The following is a 25,952-nucleotide window of genomic DNA, read 5'->3' as shown; positions in this document are numbered from 1 at the left end:
TGGTGGTGGAGCCAGATTCCATCCATGGAACATGGGCATGAGGCAGGAACACAACGTGGACGGGACGGCAGTTCATCGCAGGACACCATGCACACACATTCACACCTAGACTTGCAGTCCACTTAGAGCGGTGGTCACCAACCCTGTTCCTGGAGATCCACCTTCCTGAAGACTTTAGCGCCAACCATAATCTTGGCTTAAAACGTTCTTGATCTAAACTAAAACAGGTGTGTTAGATTTTGGTTGGAGATGAAACCTGCAGGAAGAGGGTTGGTGACCACTGTCCTAGACTATGTGGTCAAAAGTTTGTGGACACTGGATCACCATACCCATATGTGGGCCTTCCCTTCCCAAATCTGTTCCACAATGTTGGAAGCACACAATTGTATAGGATGTCTTTATATGCTGTAGCATTACCATTCCCAGCATGACAATGCCCCGTGCATAGTGCGCAGTCTATGAAGATATGGTTCGCCAAGGTTGGACAGAGCCCTGAGTTTAACCCCACTGAACACCTTTGGGATGAATGGGAACACCAGCATGCCTCCTCACCAGACATCAGTGCCCGACCTCACTAATGATCTAATGGCTGAATGGACACAAATTCCCACAACCATGCTTCAAAATCTATAGGAAAGCCTTAACAGAAGAGTGGAGATTATAACAGAGATTATAACAAAGTGGGACTAAATCTGGAACAGGATGTTCAAAAAAAGCATATACGTGTGATGTTCAGGTATCCACAAATTTGTGGCCATATAGTGTATCTTGGGGAGGTGAGAGAAAACAGGATAATCTGGAGTAATCCCACATGAACTCGAGGAGAACATGCCGAACTTTGCATAGACCCAAGCTCAGGATTAAACTGGGGAGCTATGAGCTTGCAGCACTATCAACTATTTTACCATGCCACCACACACTAGTGTTGGATCTGAGTCTACCTTTGTCGAGTCTAAAAGGGGCCAAGTTGGACTCAAGTTCGAGTCCTTAAAGTCCGAGTTGGGTCCGGAAAATATCCATCCATCCATCTTCTATACCGCTTATCCTTCCTTCAGGGTCACGGGGAAACCTGGAGCCTATCCCAGGGAACATCGGGCACAAGGCGGGGTACACCCTGGACAGGGTGACAATCCATCACAGGGCACAATCACATACACCCACCATGGACTTTGAGAATCAGCCTACCATGCATGTCTTTGGACTGGGGGAAGAAACCGGAGTAAACCCCCGGGAAGAACGGGAAGAACATGCAAACTCCGCACACACAGGGTCGAACCCCCGACCCTGGAGGTGTAAGGCAAACGTGTTAACCACTAAGCCAGTGTGCGCCGAAAATAATTAAACTGAAAATGAAAAAAGATTTGAAATTGCAACTGTAAACTCAACACTGCGCTGTTAAATTAATACTTTAACCTTCACAAACCAATGGCAACATAAATGTAACAAAAAATACCACTATATCTTGCCATTTAATATTTTTTATTTCATGTCATCAGCACCTCAACTAGTTTTCTATCAAAAAATATTTTCAAAGAAACAAAAAGGAGATCTGTGGTATATGTGGAGCTTTTATTATATTAGTAATGTATGAAAATACAAATTAACCTGTTTTGTTATTGTATCACACTATATTGTGTCCTCCAGTTCGAGTTGACATTTCAGGTATTTGATGCGTCTCCCCCACTGTTATATAGGCGCTGAGAGTACAGAGTTACATTTAGCAGCGTCATGTCATGTCATGTCAACAAAAAGCTTCATGCTTTATTACTGCTTTTAATCTGTGTATGAATGACAACAAACTAATTTCTGAACACAGCTCTATTCTTGTAACTTTTTTTCATTTTCATTTCTAAAATGAAAAAAATCAGCAGGGTTTATGATATTTACTACATTAAGAAGTACATTTCACATTTTACATGAAATTCAAGACTGGAATCACTAAATGCTAATGTTTAGAGTTGGGCGATATGAACACAATCTTATTTCACAATAACGATACGTTTTCTCAGGTAGGTATATCAGTATTATTCAAATAAGAAATACTACGGAAAGTGAATAAAGCAATTAAATGTAAAATAAAATAGACTTCACTGTGTGACATATACAGTGATTCTTATTAAATGTACTGAAGTTATTCAGTCAATTGAGTGTGTGAGTGATTTTCTTTGTCTTTTGTTGTTTGATTAACATTAACGACACAGACAGCAGCAGGATTATTATACTGCTGTCACTTTAAGACCTAATGCACAGATCCAATATACTGTATTGACACACCTCCAATCCCCCCCCCCAACTGTTTATATTCACTTAAGACATAACTGTATTTTCATCAACTGAATATTCCACCAGACCGTCAGTTTGACATGGGTGTGTGTGTGTGTGTGTGTGTGTGTGTGTGTGTGTGTGTGTGTGTGTGTGTTCATTTGACAGTCCAAGCATAATAAGCCACTAAAGAGAACTCGATCTGGTGCACGCATTTCAAGTGGGTCAGGCTGAGAGTCATTCATTAATTTCTTGTTGTCTTAATTTTGTTATTTTTTAATCGTTCTTTCCATGTTACACATGACGCAGACTACACTGTACTCGGTAGAATTTCCGAGTCCAAAATGTCCAAATCCGTGTCAAGTTCGAGTATGAATTTATGAGACTGCGTGACAAATCCGAGTTTGTTCATAATTGGAATGGAGTCTGAGTCCGGGATTAAGTACCCCAACTTTTCCACACACTATAAAACCAAACAGTACTACTAACTGGATGTTCAGTATGAACACATTGTGAATTGGAGTCGGATAAACACAGGACAGTTTTTATGACTGCAGCAAATGTTTTAGGTGAGATTACCTAGTGAACCACGTGTAACTGGGATATACTGTATATAAATGCTCGGGGCATCCATATGGGAAGGTGGGTCAAATGCAGAAGCTCCAAGAAATAGTAGAGAACCAGAACGAACCAATCAGATCATCTTATCACAGATTATATAAACATTGCAAAATCAAGACTTGTGTATTGTAATCCTTATATTAATGTATTCTTATTGTTGCCATTAATGTGTGCTGATATTGATAAGTATTTATACACATTTTTTTTGTGTACTGTCATTGTTAAAATAATAAAGTTAAATTTATTCATACAGCACTTAACATACAAAGCAGCTTTAGACAAATCCAAGTCTAGACCTCTTGGCCGTAACAGCACACTTATTCACGGTCCTCGGATCTTCCAGACTTCCTCCTTACTCCTAGTAACAACTAATATACGTAATGCCAAAAGCATGTGGACACTTGACCATCATGTGTTTGCTGAACTTTGCTGAACTTCCCATTCCCTTCACTGCTATAACAGGCTCCACTCATTTGGGAAGGCTTTCCACTAGATTTTGGAGTGTGGGGATTTACCCATTCCGCTACAAGAGCATTGATGTTGGGCAAGAAGGCTTGGTGCAGTTGGTGTTCCAATTTATCCTGAAGGGGTTCAGTGGGGTTGAGGTCAGAGCCCTGTGCAGGTAATTTGCATTCTTCCATGCCAACATTGGCAAAACATGTCTTTGCTTTGAGCAGAGGAGCAGTGGCATGCTGGAATAGATTTGGGCTCCTTAATGTCCCATTAAGGTTAATCTTAGAGTTACACCAAAGACAGACATTCTAGACAATTGTGTAGTTTCAATTTTGCGGCAACAGTTTTGGGAAGGCCCACCACATAGGGTGCGATGGTCAGGTGTCTGAAAACTTTTCTATGTAACTAGCATATACAAGGTATTGACCCAGTCAACATTTCAAGAATAAAAGAAGAATGAACACTGCAATCAGGCCACAAAACATAACAGAAATGAGGATCCCTTTATTACAGATAAGCTTTAGGTTATATGAAATCACCTGAATGATACATATTATGAGGAAAAACCAAACACAAAGACGTAGAGGGTTTTATATTTCAGTATAGGTCTAATCACAGAAACCAGGTGAGTCTCTGCCTCAATATCTGACAGCAGAACAGTACATGTGTACTGTCTGTGCATCACACAAATATGTCCTGAGAGTTGCCAGACAAAAGACAGAGAATCTTTACTCAGTGACAAGCAGATGACTCCAGCATGATCATGACTAGGGGTTAATACAAGAAAGAACAATGGTTTTCGGATATTCACGTTAATACAGTTGTCAATTCTTAGATGCTTTAGACTATAATTTGGCCTTTATGCAGGTAGAGAGGTTTTAGAGAAAACCGACTCTTAATAACTGCGACCAAATAAGGTGTAGTACTGGGCTGGTTCTTTGCCACTGACGCACATCTGGCCTGGCTGGAGAGTCTTTAGTGGTTGGAAGGGGATGCACAGACTCTTGGCTCCCATTGAGGGGGCACCTGGCTCTAGATCCTGATCCCTGTGGGCATGAAACAGAAGTAATGTTAGTGTTAATTAGGCCAGGTACAACATATTCACTGTGACATAAGGATGAGAAGTACACATGGTTGGGAGTAGGAAGTGCTGATCTCTTACTTCGCAGTGGTCTTCTTTATCCAGTCCTCACACTCAATGCCTCCACAGAATGGAATCTGCACAATCTGAACCATTAACAAAATACACTGTTAGTGTACAATGCTTAGTTTTGGCCATTGCTTTTCCAAAAATTAGATAACAGACAAAGACAGTTCAGCTTAATCACAACTGAATGAAATGCACACCTTTCCCTGGTCCAGCTCTTTCTGGAACTGCTCCATAGTGTCAACTGCCACCATGTGCGTTTTCAGATCAACAGAAGCCCTTGAATAGTATACAGAGGAAGTGTTTTATTTATTTATTTATTTTTGATTATAAGAACATTGTCATAGGAGTCTAAATGACCTATTGCTCTTAATATACATATATGTTTACACACACACACACACACACACACACACACACACACACACGAGTGTGTACCGTTTGAAGAGGTTGTCCTGGATCTCCTCGAGCAGGTGTGTAATTTTCTTTTCAAGCTCCCCATCTGGAATGACGATCTTCTCTCCTGTGTCTCTCCTCACTGCCACACACTGGTTCTGCTTCATATCTTTAGGTCCAACCTCCAAGCGAATCGGCACACCCTGGATTCAAGAAAAAAAATACTTATAGAATTATTACATTGATGCAGAGGAATATGGAGAATGCTAAGGATCACAAAGAGAACGCATGTTTACCTTCAACTCCCAGTTATTGAACTTCCAGCCAGGTGAATAGTTGTCACGAAGGTCAGACTTCACCCTGACCTCTGCTTTTTGCAGCCTGGAGAGATACTTGGTGCACTGAGCCAACAGCTGCTCCTTGCCAGCCTCAGACAGAGTGGCTGTGATACCACAGGGAATGATGATCACCTGATAAAACAAACATGTGAGAAACTGAAGTTCAGAAGTACTGAGAGAAGCTTCACTGAGTTTGAGTAGTTTGTACCTGCAGACAGGCCACTCTAGGTGGCAGCACCAGGCCCATGTTGTCTCCGTGCACCATGGTCAGGACTCCTATGGTGCGTGTGGTTAAACCCCATGAGTTCTGATAAGCCAGCTGTTTCTCACCAGGCTTCTTCGGGTCTTCAAACATGATCTCAAACATCCTAGAAAAGTTCTGGCCCAGGTGATGTGATGTGGCACCCTGAGAGAATATAAAGAGACAGATTTAACCTCAAGTTCTCTCCTAGTTATACACCAACTCTAATGGGCTTTTTCAAGAATAGATAACAAAAATTCATCTTATTTCAAAAGACGAGAACTGTAGAATTTTCCATGTGCAGGGACTGTTACAAGAAGAGTGAGCAATGACCTGAATGGCTCTTCCACTGGCTGAGATAAAGGCCTCTACGGTTGTAGTGTAGTCTCCTCCTGCAAACTTCTCTTTCTCCGTTTTCCTACCTTTAACCACAGGAATGGCCATGAGCTCCTCGTACACCCGTGCGTACAAGTCCAAAATCTGTAGAACCTGTTCTCACAAACACACACAAGTACACACTGCAGGGAGTTTTATTTACAAAATTAACTGCAGTAGCACAAAAGACTCATGTCTAACCTCCTCTGCAGCCTCCTCCTTGGTGGCGAAGGCTGTGTGTCCCTCCTGCCAGAGGAACTCTCTGGTCCTGAGGAAGGGCTGGGGGTGCTTGAACTCCCACCTCTAAGCAAGAGAGATTGAAGACAATGACAAGAGGCTGATTTTAGTATCAAATCCGAATAGTCTTATTAAACAATCGAGACTTTGAGTGCACGTGTTAACATGTTTTGTGCTTTTATGTTTAATGGAACAATTTTGATTTCAACTCACCACAACATTACACCATTGGTTGAGTTTTATTGGCAGATCTCTGTGTGACTGGACCCATTTAGCATAGGCAGGGTACATTACTGAAAAATAAGCAAAATAAATAAAAATTTTGCACCAAGGTATTCTGTTTGATGCTATACTAGATCATGTGCCTCACCAGTCTCACTAGTGGGACGCACAGCAATAGGCTCCGCGAGTTCAGTCTTCCCTGATCTCGTCACCCATGCAACCTAGACAGAGAAGAGGTCAGAATGTATGGCTTTTCTCCAAAATGCCTCCCTATATTTCAGACTTTTAGAAAACTGATCCATACCTCAGGGGCAAAGTCAGCGATGTGAGTCTTCTCCTTCTCCAGTGCTGCTTGAGAGACGAACATGGGGAAGTAGCAGTTCTCTACTCCAAGCTTCCTGATTTCCCGGTCAAAGAATTCTTTGATACTCTCCCAGATCGCATAGGACCATGGCCTCAGCACGTAACAACCGCTAACATCGTAATACTCAATCATCTCAGACTTGGTAATCACCTGGAGATACAGCAGAATCTAGTTAAGCACGAAGATGTCAGAAACATTTTTTCTACATGATAACACACAACTGTAAATGACATACGATATAAATCATAAAGCACAGTACCTGAGAGTACCAGTCAGCCAGATTTTCCTCTTTCTTTGCCTCAAGTCCTAACCTAAAATTTAACATGGAAAGACAGCAGAAAATGTGAGGCCACTAATTAAAGGGTGCTTATTAACATTTTCCTTTAGTGTGTAATGTACCTGTGCATGTATAAGATCTGCAACGTTACGAAGCTCAAAGTCTCCCACAAAGGGATTTATTCTATCTAACAGAGAACACTGCTCCGGACCTGCCTAAAATGCCTCGATCAAAGTCCAGATATTACTCCCGCAAACATCTACGTCACAATTTGAAATAGTAGCATAATCCCGCCCAAAGGCAGGTGCGAATAAAGAAGGCGAGGCTACAGTGAATTGTAGTGTTGGTGCCATGTCGTGGAGACAGTTAGTTTTGAAGTGAAAGCAAAACCACTTTGTTTGACCTTCCAAAAACAGACAAAATTAGGAATCAGTGGTTAACATTTATTTAGAACACTGTTCCTGAGAAGGACAACCCAAAAGTTTGCTTGCGCACAGCACATTTTATAGAGGAGAGCTTCCTGAACCGATGACATTATTGACTGTGTTGCTTAGAAGCTTAAAATTGCTTTAGAAGCCCTGGAAGCTGAAGCTCGCCATTACGCTAAGCGGTGTTACATTTCCAACACACGCTTGAGGTTTTTGGCCAATCGCAACGCAATGGGTCAGCTGGCCAATCAGAGCACTCTGGGCTTTTCGGAAAGAGGGGCTTTGGAGAAATTGGAACTCAGTCGGAGCGTTTCAGGCAGACTGGGAATAGAGGTGCTGCAATGATGTACAACATGTGAAAAATAATTATTTTTTAAACATTAATAGGTTAACAAATAGAATAGGTTAACATGCTTTAACCTATTACACCCAATAAACAAAATAATGAACTTTTAAAATCATCATATGACCCCTTTAAGTAATAATTCATGAACAAGTGTGCAGTTATACTGAATGTACCAGACATTAATTTCTTGTTTTTAGAACTGCTGTACAAAAGCAATATAAATATTGTATTATTGTTTTTACACTGTTGTATAAAAACAATATAAAACCACACAATTGTGAGCATTTGAACACACCATGAAGGTCCTCTGATAATGATCTTGTTCCCATAGTGATTCATTATGTATAAATAATCCTGACAAATGTCCTCAACCATAGCACATAGTCTGAGATGAAGTTTCAGGTATGAATACAGTGATCGAGATTTAGTCTTGGAGGTTATAACCAGTTATGGAAGTACTGTACAACGTCCAAACTTTTTCAAGCCTCCTTGAAGATCTTAAGATCTATTACGTGATTCATTATGACAGCAGAAAATACAATACACCACAATATCACCACTTAGTACTTCTAGGCATCATACCGGGTTTGTTTCTTTGGTCCCTGACCCTCTCCTGCTCCTCCTGCCCCGCTCTCATGACCCTGCTGAGGCCTTTCTCCTCCTTTCTGTGGCTTGCGGCCTCCTCCTCCTTGTTTCTCGGAAGTGTTCTCGCGCTCCTTGCGGCTCTTGTCCTCTGATCCCATGTTCCCTGTTCCCGCTGTAGCACTCACCGGCTTGTACTCCTGTCCAGTGAGCGCTTTGTACTGGCCCTTCAACTCCAGCAAAGTCTTCACTGCTGTGTCCACCTGTTCCTATTCAAAGATTGTGAAAGGAAGATGTTTAGATAATTATTTTGGTTCAGGGATTTATCTTGGTAAGAAACCAAGATAAATCACGTCAGAACTTTAACCATTACTATGAACTTGCAACCTATCAAAAATATGTAAATCTGCAAAATAATGTAAACCACTCAACATTTTGCAATGTTACACTAACAAAACTTACATTAACTTGGTTGTTTAAGTGTGCACACCCCTAAACTAATACTGTATTAAAGCACCTTTAGATTTTATTACAGCAAAGTCATTTTGGAGAAGTGTCAATCAGCGTGGCTAATATGCTCTATATCCATAAAAATGTGAGGGCATCTCCTGTGCGAAGTCCTTTTTAGATCATCCCATAGATTTTCAACTACATTCAGGTCTGGGCTCTGGCTGGGCCATTCCTATCTAATGTGCATCTTCTTTTGGTAAAGCCATTCCTTTGTTGATTTGGATGAAAGCTTTGGGTCATTTTCTGCTTTCTAGATGCCGGAAGGTTTTGCACCAAAATCGACTGGTATATGAAGCTAGTCACGATTCCTAACACCTTGATTAAAACCCCAGTTCTTGCTGAAGAAAATCAGCCCCACAGCATGATGCTTCCACCACCATGCTTTACTGTAGGTATTCTGTGGGTGTTCATTTGGTGATGTGCTGTGTTTTTTTTGTTTGTGCTACAATTACCTTTTGGAATTATGGCCAAAAAGTTCAAGCCCCTAACCCACCGAAATTTTTTATTTTTATTTTTTAAATTATGTTTTTATTTCCGTCTAGCCACCCTACTCCTGGATGTGAAAATATGAGACATTGTCGTCACATGTAAGGAGCAACCAGTACTTGCCAGAAATTTCTGCAGCTCCTTTAATGTTGCCATTTTCTTCTTGTCGTCTTGTCTCCCTTTTAATTTTAGAGGGACGTCCTGTACTTGGGAATGTCAATATTTTTCTACTTGTTGATTGTCCATAGTATGTCTAATAACTAATAAAGGAACTTCTTTTGCACCCCTCTCCTGATCAATACCTTTCTACAATGAGATCCTATTCATGCTTTGTAAGCTTTTAGAGACCATAGCTTTTGCAGTAGAAAAAAAATACTACAGAAACAGCTGAACTTTATTTGGGGTTAATCAGTCACTTTAATTGATGGCAGGTGTACAGTATACTAAGCGCTGCTTAACATGAGTTTTAATGCAACTGTTTGCTAAATCCACACTTATAAAAGGGTGTGCATACTTATGCAATCCGGTTATTCTAATTTTAACATGATTTTTCACTATTGTCTATAATAGAACGCTTCTTGTTAAGGCAAACATATAATCAATAATAATATTTTGAATCCAATCTGAATTTACATATGAATTAAAAAACTTAGAATTTAGCATTACAAAAATAATCAAAGTAAATGTGAAGACTTAAAAGTACCTTTGGGGCTTTCTCCGCTTTGAGCTTTCTCACTTGCTCCCCCTGCTGGGTGACCTGAGCATACAGATCCTGGGCCTGAGGGGAAGAGCTGGACTGAGGAGGTGCGGGGCAGGCATGTGCAGCAGTTGAAGCAGCGCTGGGAGCCTGGCCTGGTTTATACTCTTTTCCAGTTTGCTGCTTATATTCAGCCTTCAGATCCAGCAGCTGTTTCACAGCAGCATCCAACTGGTCCTAGAATAGGAAGAAAACTTCACTTGTGAATTTAAAAAAAAATACAACATTGTCACATTGTAGTGACAACAGCACGGCAGGTATAGTTATGAGCTAGTGATTAGATGATGGAGTTCAAATTGTAGGCAGTTGGAGGCACTTTCTGGGTCCTTGAACCCTCAGCAGCTCAACTCTGAGTTTGAGATGTATCCTGACTTATTTGTTAGTCACTTTGGATAAAACAGCCTACCACCTCAATAATGAACTTGAGTATCTGTTAAAAAGGCACAAGAATACAAACCTTAGGTGCCTTCTCTGTTTTCAGTTTCCTTACAAGGTCACCCTGCTGTGAAACACATTGGTAAATGTCCACAGGGTCTTTGTTGAGGCATTTGGGCACTGAGGAAACAGATGGAGTGGTGCTTGATGGAGTAGTGCTTGATGGAGTAGAGGCTGCTTGCGCAGGGGCAGCTCCTGGCTTGTAGTCCTGACCAGACACCTTCTTATACTCTTCCTTCAGAGCCAGCAGCTGTTTCACAGCAGCATCAATTTGCTCCTAGGGAGGACGGCATGGGGATGGACAAAGAAAATCAATTTAATTCTCATTTTATTGAAACCTTAGAGGTTGCTAAGCACATAACAGTCCTAAGAATCAGTCAAGGTGACTAATCCCCATTCAGAGAAATCCAGCTAGGGTGGTACTTTAACATTTCAATGTAAACAACAGATCAGTGTTAAAAATGGTCATTTATTCCTAAAACCTAGTTGTACATAGGGGTTTATTTGCTTTAGATATATTACAAATAACATGCAATAAGTGATATTTTGAGCTTTTCCAGGGACATATAGTTTTATCATGCAATGTTTCATTTATGCATGCCCCCCCCCAAACAAACATTCAAGTATTTTTCAATTTTTCCTCTATAAAACCTCCGAAAATGATCAGCACCAATACAATCAATATTTTATGATGCCTAGCACTGAGAGTCATTCTGTAAGGTCTAACAGTTAGAAACACTTTTAGAGGAATCTTCCACACCTAACTGGTAAACATTCTAAGCTCATTTTAAGCATATTAGGTTTGTTCACTTCAGACCACAGGTTTTCATTTGGGTGGAGATTGAAATGGTCATTGCAAAACACTGATCTTAAGTTTCTTTAATATTTTCTGTGCTGATTTGGAAGCACGTTTCTGTCATCATCTTGTTGACAACTTGATGGCAGAGTCTGAACTTCTTGGCGGAGGCAACCAGGTTTTGGGCTAAAATATCCTGCAGCCTGTGGCACCATAGCCTTCGGGCTAACTTGAGTACATTTACATTCATGAATGTTGATTAAGGTACACTGTCCCTTTAAAATAAAATAAAATGAATAAATAGGAACACAAGTTCATAAGTCAGGATGTACAATCGATCCTAACCACATGTTGAGAGTAGTTAGTTTAAATTAGCACTGTAGATTTTGGTTGCACTACAGACACTTAAGGTACATCGTAAATTGTAGTGCATAAAATATATCATAGATTAAATATTTTTGTCCATCTTATTGAGTCAGTAATGACACAGCAGTTTTTCATTAGTAGTATACTAATAGTATATTAATCACCAGATTAATTGATTACTACATTGTGAACTGAATGTAACATTACTTCCAGAGCCTCACCTTTGCTGCTTTCTCGGTTTTGAGTTTCCTGACCAACTCTCCCTGTGCTGATACTTGGGCGTAGAGGTCAGTAGGGGAGGAGGTAGATGATGGGGCCGGATGTGTTGGTGCTGTAGTGGGAGGAGTCATGCCTGGTTTGTACTCCTGACCTGTGAGCTGCTTAAACTCAGTTTTTAGAGCCAAAAGCTCTTTTACAGCAGCATCTATTTCGTCCTGTAAAAGACAAAGTAGAAAGAAAAAGAGAATGCATTAATACAAAAAGAAAAATCGTTGGGTTATTCAAGCTATCTATTAACTCGGACAGAGGCACACCTTGGGTGCTTTCTCAGCCTTCAGTTTCCGCACCACCTCGCCTTGCTCAGCTACACGTGTGTAAGGGCAGGATGAGGATATGCTTGGGCTTTTGGCTGCAGGGGTTACAGACACTTCAGGCTCCGTGCTTACCTGAGGACAAATACATATGAACAAAACCATAAAACAACAAACAAAAGGAGAAGTATTCAAACGATATAATGGAAAATTTTGCACTCACAGGCTTTGTGGCTGGCTGAATTTTGCTTTTGTCCTTGGAGCCAGATGTGGGCATCTCCTTTGTGTGGCCATCTGGAATATACAGCAGGATGCAGGGGCTCTCCTTACAGCTGTGAGGACTAGACAAGTAGTCAAAAATCTGTAATTCAGTACAGCCTACATATTCAAACTACAGTATTTTAATTCATTACAAAAATAACTGTAAACCAGCTGGGATGAAGCTTCTGGTTCATGAGTTATTGTAACGGTTGTTATAATCAAGCATATACCAGCAGCTTCATTAGCCAGACAGAATTACTAAATCATGCTAAGATGTTATTTCTGAGCAGTGAACTATATTAACCTGACTGGTTCATAAGGGTGGTCACAGATATAGAAGCCCCTCCTCTGCAGCTGGATGATGTCACCCTTCTTCAAGTCCTTCAGGCATGGGTCTCCAAGCATGATCTCCTCTGTCTATAAAATACAGAGACAGACAGACCTCATGTCAGCATAATTCTCACATCTGCATTTAAATTATCCACACTAATCTGTAGTCTACAAAAAGAAAGATTCAATCCTGAATTGCATTTTCTACATAATAAATCAGAGTATATGACTGGACATAAATTCTGTCAAGAGAAATTGATGCATGCATGTCCTCTTAATACATCATGCACTCTTATTTAAAAATTTCTATTTGGTAAAGTTGTATTTTATTTGATATTTGAATATGACTTCGCTCAGACGTGGCGTTAATACCTGTGAGTGTTGAGAAATGGATCGCATCTCTTCCAAAAAAACAGTCTAAAGGCTGGGTTACACTTTTGAATTGAAGCATGTTTCCATACTGATGTGTTTATTTGTCTCATACAGATATATCCATAACCTTTTTGTAAAGTTTCCTGTTGAAAGTGCTCAGCTCACTCAGTTTGATGACATCTCAGTGCTAGAGATTACAGTTCTGACATGCTATCAGAATACAGAAGGAGTTGAAAATTTGGGTACAGTTTACTGATTTCCTCTTGCCATGACAACTGTCAATTATAATGTTTGTGAGCCAAAAGACAGTGAAATTTGACTATAACTACTTTAACACACAGCTTTTAAAAACATATCAAACAGGCAAATTAGGCCAAGACCAAAATTCTGGAGATACTTATTACTTTCATTTTTGTCACTGCATTTGCTGGAGCAAAGGAAACAGCATACAGTCTGGAAAAAGATGGTATAGCAATTAACCATGCTCCAATAGCCTCATCATTCACCTTGCTGTTCTGGTTAATGTAGTCCTTGAAGTTGTCGTCTTTGCCCAGCACAGGTTTGGTGATGAGGTGCTGGTAGTTGACACACACAGTAGGGGTGAAGGGGGCTTTGGGAGTGTCAGTGAGCCAAGTGATCTTAGTGGTCTTCTTATAGTCTGTGTTCTCCAGGTTCAGACGGCCTTCCAGAGATGAGATTGCTCCGCTGCTGTCTCTAAAGCAGCAAAAGTAAAAAAATAATTAAATAAAATCAGGACATTTCTTGCTTTCAATCAAGAACTTTGTTAAATGTTGAGTATGCATTAGCTGTCCAACGCCAGAAGTATTTTACTTGTGAATTTTAGTGATGATGATGTTGCCCCAGTTAATGAAGGTAACAGTCTCGCCCTCAGTGAAGGTCTCAGCATCAGCTCCCTCAACAAACACCTTTGGGCCATACCACACCTGCTTCATCCCCACATCGGTGTTCTACATAGGAAAAAAGAAAACATTTCAATTCTCATTGTTCAACCAGACCAAACCACGATCTGTAGTACTATACTGGATAAGACTATATAATACTACTTTCAGTCATGGATTTTTTTCCTAATTGATGAAAATTACTGTGATTAATGATTTAATTATCCCGAACTGGTAACCTTAAAAAAACACGCCAGGAAAAGGAGCATTTCTGGATTAGGGCGAGTAGAGGAGGCTGTAAATAATGTTACCTGCTGTGCAATCAGAACTGCAGCATTCGCAAAAACCCAGCAAGATTCTGGATTTTTTAATGATTCTGTCTGGTAACCCGTTGAAAAAAGACCCAAACTTAACATGTTGATATATTCCTTTTCCAAAATCAGTTGTCTAATGTTTACATTACATTTTCTCTGTTAATGCTAACAGTTATTGCCAACACTAGAGTTGAGCGGGAGAGAGTGCACGAGAATGCCAGTGAAAAGGAAAACAAAACAGCATATTTAAAGCTGCAATACGGAACAATTTGTGGTTAAAAGTGAATTTTATTTATTTTGATTTATAATTTGAGCTGCTGTCTTTGTGTGGTTAGGTCATGTTCGTAAACAGAAAGAAGACCTAGCTCGCTGACAAAAACCATTTGATCAGAGGCAACTCGGCGAGCAATTGGCGCTCAATAGTTGTGTGTGAACTACTCAACGATGCATCACTGAGGCTCGCCGACGCCACACATATTTGGCATGCTAAATATCTGGAGCTGTCCGGCAACTCCACATCCTGTGGTGTGAAAAGTGTCGTGTCTGGCAGCGATGAGCTACAGCCAATGAGAGAGAGCAAGGCATGGGATGAGGTCAACGTGAGGAAGCGAAACCCACGAAACATATGGCAGAAGCATAAAGGCGCGAAGCTGTACAACTTTTTAACATTCAAAGACGACATTTTTTCAACCACTTTCTTTGTCTTTTCCTTTTTGGGGATTCTTCAACACAAATCATCGCGCAAACAGCTCGCACTGCTTGTTTCTGTCCTACGTCCATCTTCAAATAAACAACTCCTGTTTCGCATGTGGTTTTTGCGTCATATATCCATGTCATTTCTCATGTGTGTTCGTGACAAAACGTAATTTGGACAGCAGATAGAGTTGTTGGGTGACAGTGTCGTTGTCAGATTGTGTAGTGTGTGACCCCCTGTCGCCGAGCAATAACGTAGCATGAACACAACGACTTCAAGACAGCAAGTCGTTTAGTGTGAGCAGCACAGCGATCTGCCAACACTGAAAGTCGTGTAGTGTGAACTTGGCTTAAGGCGTACTAGTGTTACATTTCTTGATTTCCACCTAGAGACTGTGGTTATGGGCGCTTCTATTTACAGAGCTGGATTACATGGCAACATAATACAATAGCCTAGTATCATCCTTAAAAGATTAACACTTAGTATTTACCTTGGGATGTTTGGCCACCTCCTTCATTTCTTCCTTGGCATCAGAAATGGAGATGGGAACAACCTGTGAGCTTAGCAGGGCACTGTACCTGGGAGCTACTGGGTCAATGACCTATGGCAGAGAGAGCAAGAAAGATCATGAGACAATGATGAAGAGGGACAGACGGGGTAAAACAAAACAAAACATTCTGCCATTGCAAGAGCCCAAAAAGGTAACAAAAAGGAACATATGATGGAGGAGAGACAGATGAAGTGTGAGGAAAGCTGAACTATAGCATAAGTTTAAAGTTACATCCAAAAGGATAAGATTAAAATGGTCAGGGTTTTCCACAGTTACATCAGCAACTCTTATGGAGTACTCAGTATAACGTGTGACTACAAAACCACTACATGAAGCAAAATGTTTTAGACTGAAATTACCAAGTTGCAAAACAACAGAGTCCAACTGAATGTAACAAGGAGTCATGAAGTGGAATACTATGGTCTGTGGAATCTGCCAGAAGCTGTATGAAGGGAGGGAGCCATAAAAAAATAAGCAAATACATAGTGGGAAAAAGCCAGGAGGAGCGACAGTGTCAGGTCCCATCACAGAAAACTGTTATAATGTATGGATAAGCTGTATTAGCTCCAAAAAATTGATAAAGATTGCTCACTTTAAAAAAACCAAATAAAAAAACCAAATGCACAATAGACATCTGTTCTTGCCAAAATTACACTTTTGCCTTCTGTGACAGATGGCCTGGGGGTTGGAAAGATAGTGTGAGAGGAACTATAAATACTGAATCGGAAGGATAGAGAAGTGAGGAGGGAAAACAAGAGGAGAATGCACACAAGGAGGAGGAAGAGTACCTTTTTACAGCTAACTGGCAGCTTGGAAACAGAAGAGTGAGATGCATTTTAATGCAGAACACAGGACAGAGTTCAAGAGGTCAGACAGTTCAGGTCAGACAGAATGGGAAATGTACTGAGGTGCTTTCTCCTTGCTCCTATAATTCAGAAACAACTGAAGGATGTGTAACTATCCTCCACCTGTGCCTCCTCCAATCTTTATTGGAATAACGAGACTAAGTTGCAGCCAGATCGAAGTCAAAGACCAATTACAGCGTTATCATTCTACACAAACAAAAAAGCATGTAACAAAAATGTTAATTGTACACTAAAAAAAAAAAAAGTGATGAGAGAAAGATAACGCTAATTAAAGAGCCAAGAAATATCTTCCTCACTGCAATCAGAATAAGATGTTGTTCATAGCATGTTACAGGTTCAAGCACCGAGTGAGCAGACAGTTTAAGCCAATGGCACGTTTTTGGGTGAGAAATGTGATGCAGATGATGCAAAACACTATGCAGAATGTGCTGATTATTTACTGTGCAAATAACAGGTAATGATCTCCAAGGGTTTGAATTGGACGGGCTGCAAATCCGTCTTCATAACATAATTAAGGGGTACGGTTTCAAAAGAGCAGCTGCCAAAACACTACGATAAGGGGATGGGGGGGGGGGGGTTTTCTAGATTTAACAAATTGCAACAAAATGTAGTAGGAGGCAATGAGATAGGATGATGAAAGAAAGCATGAATTAAAGAAGGCAAGGATAGGAGTTAAGCGCCATGCTCACACAAGGCCGGGAATGAGGATACACAACAGACTTAAAGACTACAGGGCCCTCTTAATGTTCAACAGGCATCAAAATGTAGATTAAGCAAGCAGCATCACATTAAACAAAGAAGGGACAAATCTTTTGGTAAGAATAAATAGAATATTATATAAGAGCCCAATGTATGTAATCAGTCCATTGGTTACTGTCAGGTGTCCAAGTCTCTGCAATCAAGCTTCCAGCAAAAAAAAACAAGTGCTTACGAGTGCTTTCTGTAGTCATTTGGAAGCACTTTTGCAACTCATATCCTACATTAGAGAGCTTACTGAGAAGTGTGACACTACTGACAACATATGCTGTCTAACTGAATGCAATAAGGCTGCAGGGCTTTACCTTTTTGTTGAATGACCAGATCTTATCCCACTCCATGTTGACCACAGACCTGGATCCACCCTGTGTGTTGACAGGAAGTGTAAGGAAATAAAAGACAAACACACAGACACACAACTAAAAACGCACAAATGCATAAGGGGTCACATACCTGGGCAGCAATGAATTGCTTGAGCCCTTCAACTGTCATTCCCCTACGCAGGACTCCTCTGACAGTGGGGAATCGTGGGTCATCCCTGGGGGGAAAAGGCAAACATCATTTGACCTTAAAAATATATCTGACGACACAATTCAGTTCACACACACTTCCATTATGAGCCTTTATTACAGAAGGTTTGACAGTTCCGACAAAGTTCTCTGGAATGCTCACCAGCCGTCCACGTAGCCCTGATCCACAAACCAGGTGAGCTTCCTCTTAGAGAGCAAAGTGTTGTTGAGATTGAGCCGAGCGTACTCCCAGATGTAGGGCTTCCGCAGCCGCAGGGCATCGATTACCCAGTAGAACTGCTCATCTCGGTCGTGGTACTCTGTGGTGCGGAGAGCATGGGTCACGCCCTCAATGCTGTCTACGATGGGACAGGCAAAGTCATATGTGGGGTACACCCTAGAGCAAGAGAGCAGGAGACATCTTTATATGTCAAATTAAAAACTTACATCTTTACAAGTCAACATCAGAACACAAGTCCACCCAAGTTAAATATTAAAGTTATGCACAATCATATCATTCAATCTTAAAATGATCAAATACATGTTTCAATTACAATACCGTGTTGGTATTCAACGTTTCTCTTTGGTGTATCTGTATAATTAACCTTGCCTCTAGGAGAATATGAAAACTTGTGTGCAAAATCTGATTTCCAATTAAAAGGTATAATTAGGGAGGTCATAAAATATTGATATCTGTTATTAATTGGCATGTTATTTTCTCAGTGTGTCTGAGACATCTGTGGTTTAAATTACATTTAAATGGGCAATTTGTGTTTGCTGGCTGTTTCATATTGTAGTGTATTAAAAAACCCTTTTAATACTGCCTGGTGTAATAACTGGAACCTAACTGTCTTTTGTATCCAACTTATTTTCAGTCTTGCATTTTTTGTGTAAGAAGTTGACCAGTTGGTCATTTCCAGTTATTTCAGCGGACTAGTTTGTATTCATCACAGCATCTATCGGCAATGCCATTTAACAACTCATATTTAACGTTATTGTTAAAGATTCACAGAAAACCGGTACAGGGACACCTGTACAGGACCACCATAAAAAAAATGGAAGAATAATGGGACAAACTGTGCTTTGCGGAACCAAAAATTAATTTTCTAGCCCCCTCCCTTTACTTTTATTAGTGTGGGCAAGACTAAAATATCTGAATACAACTGCAACAAAGAACGTTTTCAACAGATAATGTGACAGATTGATAAAACACATCCTTGTTCTGATTGCTTGGACATAATTCCTCCAGTTTACAGAGAGAGAGGTGCCACAGAGACTGGAGTTCCTCCTGTGTGCAGTCTCACCCTTAACAGCAGCCCACACACAAAGGTCATTTCACACACACATCATGACATTCCTGTACAAAGACATTTAAGGTGTGTGTGTGTGTGTGTACGCACTTGTACGTGTTGCCAGTGCGGGGATGGGGGGCGTTTTTGCAACGGTACAGCGTAGGGTCACGCATGCACCCGTTGTTGGAGTTCATATCAATCTTAGCTCTCATACAGCAGGTCTGACCGTAGTCTGTGCCTGCCTTCATCTCCTCCCACATCTTCAAGTTTTTCTCCACAGCTACAGAGAGGAAAAGAAACAGAAAAAAAGGAGATATTAATTGTTATTAGTGGTCTTCATTTCACTACTGCAAGCCTCAATTTCTGCAAAAAGCAGCAGAGGGAACTCACAGTTGGTGCGGTGGTGTGACTCGATCCTCTGCTCCCTCTCCTGCTTCATGGTGTCAGGGGGTGTGTCATCAATGTAGGCCTTGCCTTCCCGAAGCAGCTGCTCAGCCAGACGCTGGATGGTGGGGAAGTGGTCACTTGTGTAGGTGAACTGATCTGGCTTAATCTGCAGCATGGCCACATCCTCCAAGATCACCTGCAATAAAAAGCAGCATCTTAGCTTACCTCAGAAACTCTAAGAGCTTTCAACTTTTTACAAGTCATCCTTAAAAACAGAGAGAGAAAAAGAGAGCAAACAGCAAAGCTGCTTGTAGAAGAAGTATTAACTCTGGGTATGAAAGAAAGAAAATGTTACATACTTTCTCAAAGTCCTCCTTCTCCTTCTCGGGGTTTGTGTCATCAAAGCGCATGATCAGTTTTCCCTTGAAGTTAAGCTGGTAGTGCTGGTTGAGAAGGGCAGCCTTGGCATGACCAATGTGCAGGTATCTGCAGACATTAGTGTGACATAAAGGAACATTTTAGAACTATGTGATAAAACCAAGGAGCACAGCTCAGCAGTTTTTAACCATTTTGTCCTATGCAAGCTTGGCGTAACGTACCCACTGGCCTCTGGGGGGAATCGCACCACGACTTTGCCAATCTCAGCACCAGGCAGCTCCACAAACTTCCCAAGATCCTGCTTCTTCTCTTTCACAACAGGCTGAAACAGAAACGATGAAAAAAAACAAACAAATTCTGCTTGAATATTCCTTTACATTTTTTCCCCAACAACATATTGATTGTGTTTGTGTTAGTCTCAAATTTTATACCATATGTAATTAAGTTTTCCCTGAAGGTACATTTTGTAAGGTACAATTATCATTTAAATTTCACTTTAAAGCTGTACTTTGTAATATTGCTATATAACGGCATTTCAGGCTTTTGCTTACATTTTTCTAACTTAGAAATTAGCCCCGCCCCAAGCTACAACAGCAGTTCAGCCCTAACCCTTTATCTTGAAACTCAATGCATATGTAATTTCAGGGTTTGGTGCCAGCTGCATGGAAAACTGAGGCTTCTTTAAAAGGTACACACATATTTATAGCAATGTAAAACCATTGTGTGTGTGGTTGGTGCCTTAGTTCTACATCATTTCGAAAAATAGAGACTTACAGTAGCCTGGATGCCAGCGAGCTTGCTGGCCCACTTGGTGCCCACCTCACTGAAGGGCATCTGAGAGCTCAGGAAAGCGAACCAGCGGCACACATGAGGAAAGGAGCCAGGTTTAGACTGCACTGCCTGCCACAATGCACTTCCTATAGACCAGAGGAAATATGAACTCCTATATTTCATAATGGCTTGATTAGAATGGTGATCAAGCAGACTTTTGTTACTAAGAGCACACATGAAATATTTGGATAAAGACGATTATGCGATTCAAGGACCCCGATCAAGTACGTCGTTTCACCTTTGAGAGCAGCCCACACACACAGATCAGCCAGTGTCAGGGTGTGGCCCACCAGGAAGGTGCGCAGTGATAGTGCTGCATCCAACTGTGCAAGAGCAGGAGCCAGATCAGGCTGTCCATTCAGACGCCGGGCGCTGAACTCCAGCCAGTGGTCCACCTACAGAAATACAGAACGGCTTATACGGCACTTATCATAGAGAATCAATCTATGGCAGTTCTACAAAATCACCAAAAGTAAAATAAGCTTGCATTCCTAATATTCTCTGGAAAATTATTCCTGGCTTTAGGGGTGATAAAGGCCAGTCTCAGCTGACTGAAGTGTTTTTGATGGGATAATTAAATGGGATAACTTTTTCAAAGCTTTAAATATCATGTGTCAGACTGGAAGTTGAGTAATCTGAGTAGATCTCATAAGCCTGTACACGCTCAGACTTTTCCTGCAGGTAAGGAAGCAGACTGAAGGTTATTTAAATAAACTGCAAGACAGCAAGCCAGTAACATCGTCCAGTCTGTCATGTACTAGTTTCTGAGCATTGTGTATGTTTTATTTTGTACAGCTTTAGAGATGACACTTTAAATAATGACAGACCAGGGAGAGTCCTAGAGGAGATGAAACCATCAGTCCATTAGAATATGCCTCAGAGACATCGGACTTTGGCATAAGGGGCACAAAGGACAATCTTCACGCGTTAACAGAAATTTGTGAGCGAGTCTGGAGTGGCCTATTCGGCATCAAGTTTAGACGATATGGTACACAAAGGTTCTTAAACTACAGCTTTGACATTGCAAAATAGTGATCAAGCTCTAAGAAAAAAATTTACCTTATTTAAGTTTAATTCAATACATTTGTGAGGTTTAACACCGCCTTCTATTTTGTGTCACAGTGTTGCTGAATCTGGCACATATCATTGCCAGTCTACATTTCTGTAAGGTGTGGGAGCAAGAAAAAAAAAAAAAGCCTTATTTTCTGACCTCTGTTTGTTCCAGCATGTTGGACCCATACAGACCCAGACTGGGTGCTACACGTGCAAGGTAACGCGTAATGGAGTTCACATCACTGAACTGCACCTGACTGAAAAAACAAAAACAAACGTGAGAATATTATGCGGTGGTTCAGAATGAGCATATTCATAATTTCCAAGACAAACCACAACAAACAATAACCATTTATTCATTCATTCATTCGTCTTCAACCACTTCATCAGGGTTGTGGTGGATTTTTGGATGCCAATCCATCCAAAGCACTAGGCACACAAATTCATACCTAGGGGCAAGTTACAGAAGCCATTCCTCTTACTGGCATGGTTTTGTGAGGTAAATGGAAACTCACATGAACATGAAAAGAACATGTGAAACAGAGGTTGACTAATTTTACAGATAACCAAGTTGTGCCGTACCTGACGATAACCAATTAATCAAGGATAGTTTTTAAAATTGATACTGAATGGAAACATAACTCAAAGTAAAATATTGCTCTAATTTAATGCAAAAATAAACTTACTTATGAAATAAATATAAATATTAAAGTAAATAAGTTACATCCAACCTGAACCAAAAAGTAGCAGTCCAAATAACAAATGAAAATAGAGACACACAAAAATTAACCAAAAAACACTTCAAATAACAACAAAATTAATCAGTGATAGTTTTTATTTTGCCTCTAGAGGCCGCTCTTGTACTGTATAAAAAAATGATTGGTGTAAATTTCTGCAGATAACCAATAGTTCCAGCAATCAGTTATCGTCGCTGATTAATCGGCAAAACCGATCAGTCGACCTCTAATGAGAAACTTCACACAACCACGCATAACAACTAGAGGTAAAATTTTATATATATATATATATATATATATATATATATATATATATATATATATAACTAATAGGGAATATTCATCTTATTCACATACATATCCATTGAGTTTATGCTTTACAGTATGCAAACTCATAAGAACACTCACTCAGAGACTTGGAGCTTGGTGTCTTTGCCTTCCTCCACAGAGACACTGACGCTGCCCTTCACATGCTCTGCTGCTAGCAGCGCCCCTGCAGGCAGAGAGTGGTACTACAGGTTACAATGTGTTCTCAACAAGCAACATACACATAAACAGAATTGTGAACATCAAGTCCAATGTGTCTGGGAAAAGGCAAACAGCTGCTAAACCTCCTCCCCACAAGATCAAACAACGGCATCAAACATTGCTCGCATACATTTCTGCCTCACCCAAGCCTACAGTAAAATGATGGCATCCTGTTTTTCAAGTGTTTTTTTTTGCATATCACCTGCCAGCCAAACTGAAAGTGCAGTTAAAAATAACCAGCTGTGACTGGCTATAAAACTAAAGGTGGTAACACAATCAAAACAACATGGAGGTACAAAGCAAGTGGACACAATTCAACTCAATTCAATGCCAGCTTTACTGGCATAATCATTACAGTATTGCCAACGCACTGAAATGACACAGCAACTGTTATACAAATAGCAATAAAAAAAGAAAAAAAGAAGAGCAAATCAATATACACACAAATAATAATTCTGCAAAAGTCAATCAGGGCTGTGTGTGTGTGTGTGTGTGTGTGTGTGTGTGTGTGTGTGTGTGTGAGAGACTCATTGTTCCTCAGACTGTTAGAGATGTAGTATGGTGCCAAGATGTGATTTTTCTGCTAGAGCACAGCTCTCCATATGTTCTCCCCCTACAGATTATCAGTGTTGGTGAGATTGTAGAATTGATGATGAACATGTACTTCAGAAAAATTCAACATTTCCCATAAATGTCTGCATTTTTAACACTTCTTGTGGAGACAATGCTGCACTTCTTAACTGTGTGCACACTTTCTGCTCTGTAGGGATTTTTTATATTGGTCTGTCATGACAGTCTGCCTATGTGCACGGAGTCTGTGGTTCTGTGTTTCTGGTTGTTCACTGTGCTCAGGTAATCTGCCAAATTTTTGCATAAGGGCACTTTTCTTTAGGGCCAGAGAGCACTGCAGTGTATTCTGTGCTCATGTTTGGCTTTTTGAGTGCCTCATCTAGTTCAGTTTTTGTAGCGTAATAATTTGATTGACTCATGATTTGTGAGAGTGCAGTGTGTGAGAGTGTGTACTGCCTTAAATCAGATGAACGCTGGAGGTCTAAAGAATTGACATTTATTTATTTGATGAATGTCTGCAGCCTGTAACTTTTTTGCCAGCTGATTTCTTCTGCACTATAAACATAGTCACTGGAATAAAGTTGGCTTGACATTGGACGTTCGATATTCGCAGACATGTAGAAATTAAGGGACCGTCACTAAAGTTACATATGATTGTTATACACGTTTCTAACTTCAGTGGCATTTTAAGGGAATGACTTACAGTCACAAAACCAACTGGAAAGTGTCCATCTAGGTGTCAGGTATGAGAAACACCTTTTAGATTTTTGATATTTATCAAAATAAACTATTAAATCATATATAAATATTTAAATGTGATTTAACAGTTTATTTTGATAAATATCAAAAATATAAAAAGGTGTGCGTCATACCTAACAACTAGCTGAACACTTTCCAGTTGGTTTTGTGACTGTAAGTCATTCCCTTCAAATGCTATTGAGCTTTAAATAAAATGGTATATTTTGTGTATGGGCCCATTCTGCAGTGAAATTCATGTCTACTTTAAATGGGATTTAATAGCTTATATTAATGAATATCAAAAATCTAAAAGGTGTTTCTCATACCTGACACCTAGATGAACATTTTACAGTTGATTTTGTGACTGTAAGTCATTCCCTTCAAATGCTATTGAAGTTAGAAACCTGCATAACAATGTCGTATGTAACTTTAGAGACGGTCCCTTAATTTCCACGAATATCGAACGTCCATATAACTTTATTCCAGTAACATAATCGTTAAATGAAATAAGAAAAATTTCTTTCGTTTGGATTGCATCAGCCTGTAATACCGGCTCTTAACAAACGGTGGCTCCACTGGAGGTTAATGTATCTGGAGCACTGTGCCACAACACAGTGTGCAAAAAACACAGCTAAACTCCAAAAAGCAAAGAAAAATACACTTTGAACTAATTCAGGCCGCACACCATTTCTCCGTGTTCAAATAATCTCTCAATCTAGCGTTATATCCCTCGCTTAAAATAAAGGAAGTCATGTCAATTTACTGAATAGAAACAGAAAGCAACATTTAACATTAATTAATGTGCGCTTTGATCATGCACTGAAGCATGTCCACTCCACAAAATACACCAATAAATAAACAGATTTTAACTAGCTAACAGTTTACCTCTCAAAACTATATGAAATGAATAATTGCAGCTACACATGTGTCTAGACTACAGTACTAACTGTGCCACGATGGCACATGCGCGTGCATCAATTACAAAAAAAAAAAAACAAAAAAAACAAACTATTAAACCAAGACTCGCGTTTGGACACAGATATGCAATTTAAAATTTAATATCTGCTGTTTTACCTAGCGGTGGGTTGCTGGGATTGACGGTGAGGTTTAAAGCCATGGTGTTTCCTCCCTGACGGCTTCTGGTGCCTATTATCACACGAACAACAGCTGTAACCCAAGCGCCACGAAGTATCTGTGCGGATTACAGTCCTCTGTTTTTTTCATACTCGTATTCAGACAAACCCCGCCCCTGAGCCATGATTAGTTAGTAGATTACGTTGTGAAGACTTTGAGCGGTGATTGGTTGTGAGAATGAACTGCAAACCAATCATACAGCAGACAGCGGGCTTTCCACCCGAATACAGGCGAAGAAACAAAATAAGGCGCCGGGTAAGACTTGAGAGTGTTGAACGATGGGTAAATCTTGTCTAAATAAAAGTCCCTGACGTAGCAGTCAGTGTGCCTGGTGTTGCAGCTCGGCGGCTTTCCTGGGGAATTGGGCTACTTTTGAATCGACCTCGAGCTGGGCGAACTTAGGCGTTTTGCATAAATCACATAAATAAATGTTCTGCAAGTCGAAATAGATCTGCTACACATAATGGGGAATGAGGGTGATTAAAATGAAGAGAAAGTGTGTATGAGTAGAAAAAGGGTCATTATATATGAAGTAAAATCTCATTTTGCTGAATAAAATCAGTTGAAAGCTAACATTTATTTAT

General features: G+C 40.3%; 1 protein-coding gene and 1 non-coding gene across 2 annotated transcripts; both read right to left on the bottom strand.

Annotated features, from left to right (window-relative positions):
• Positions 1-3,820: 3,820 nt before the first annotated feature.
• eprs1 (glutamyl-prolyl-tRNA synthetase 1) lies at positions 3,821-25,467 on the bottom strand. The gene is made up of 34 exons (XM_053632526.1): positions 25,309-25,467; positions 22,807-22,891; positions 21,819-21,918; positions 20,847-21,003; positions 20,552-20,694; positions 19,999-20,099; positions 19,759-19,885; positions 19,403-19,595; positions 19,121-19,292; positions 17,884-18,117; positions 17,665-17,749; positions 17,517-17,576; positions 15,530-15,640; positions 13,964-14,100; positions 13,639-13,846; positions 12,735-12,847; positions 12,393-12,510; positions 12,173-12,304; positions 11,861-12,073; positions 10,500-10,754; positions 9,989-10,219; positions 8,290-8,558; positions 6,916-6,967; positions 6,597-6,806; positions 6,441-6,513; positions 6,284-6,363; positions 6,035-6,136; positions 5,792-5,947; positions 5,426-5,623; positions 5,176-5,349; positions 4,922-5,082; positions 4,684-4,762; positions 4,499-4,563; positions 3,821-4,382 (listed from the first exon to the last, which is right to left on the bottom strand). The coding sequence occupies exons 1-34, from the start codon at positions 25,349-25,351 to the stop codon at positions 4,232-4,234; spliced, it is 4,788 nt and encodes a 1,595-aa protein (XP_053488501.1). The 5' UTR covers positions 25,352-25,467; the 3' UTR covers positions 3,821-4,231.
• On the bottom strand, positions 8,066-8,197 carry LOC128613249 (small nucleolar RNA SNORA47). The gene has a single exon (XR_008386859.1). It is a non-coding gene; the product is annotated as a small nucleolar RNA SNORA47 (small nucleolar RNA).
• Positions 25,468-25,952: the final 485 nt, after the last annotated feature.

The sequence above is a fragment of the Ictalurus furcatus genome, chromosome 9, assembly GCF_023375685.1.
Source record: "Ictalurus furcatus strain D&B chromosome 9, Billie_1.0, whole genome shotgun sequence".
Classification (NCBI taxonomy): Eukaryota; Metazoa; Chordata; class Actinopteri; order Siluriformes; family Ictaluridae; genus Ictalurus; species Ictalurus furcatus.
The sequence above is the reverse complement of the archived record's forward strand: the minus strand, read 5'-3'. Positions and strand labels throughout refer to the sequence as shown.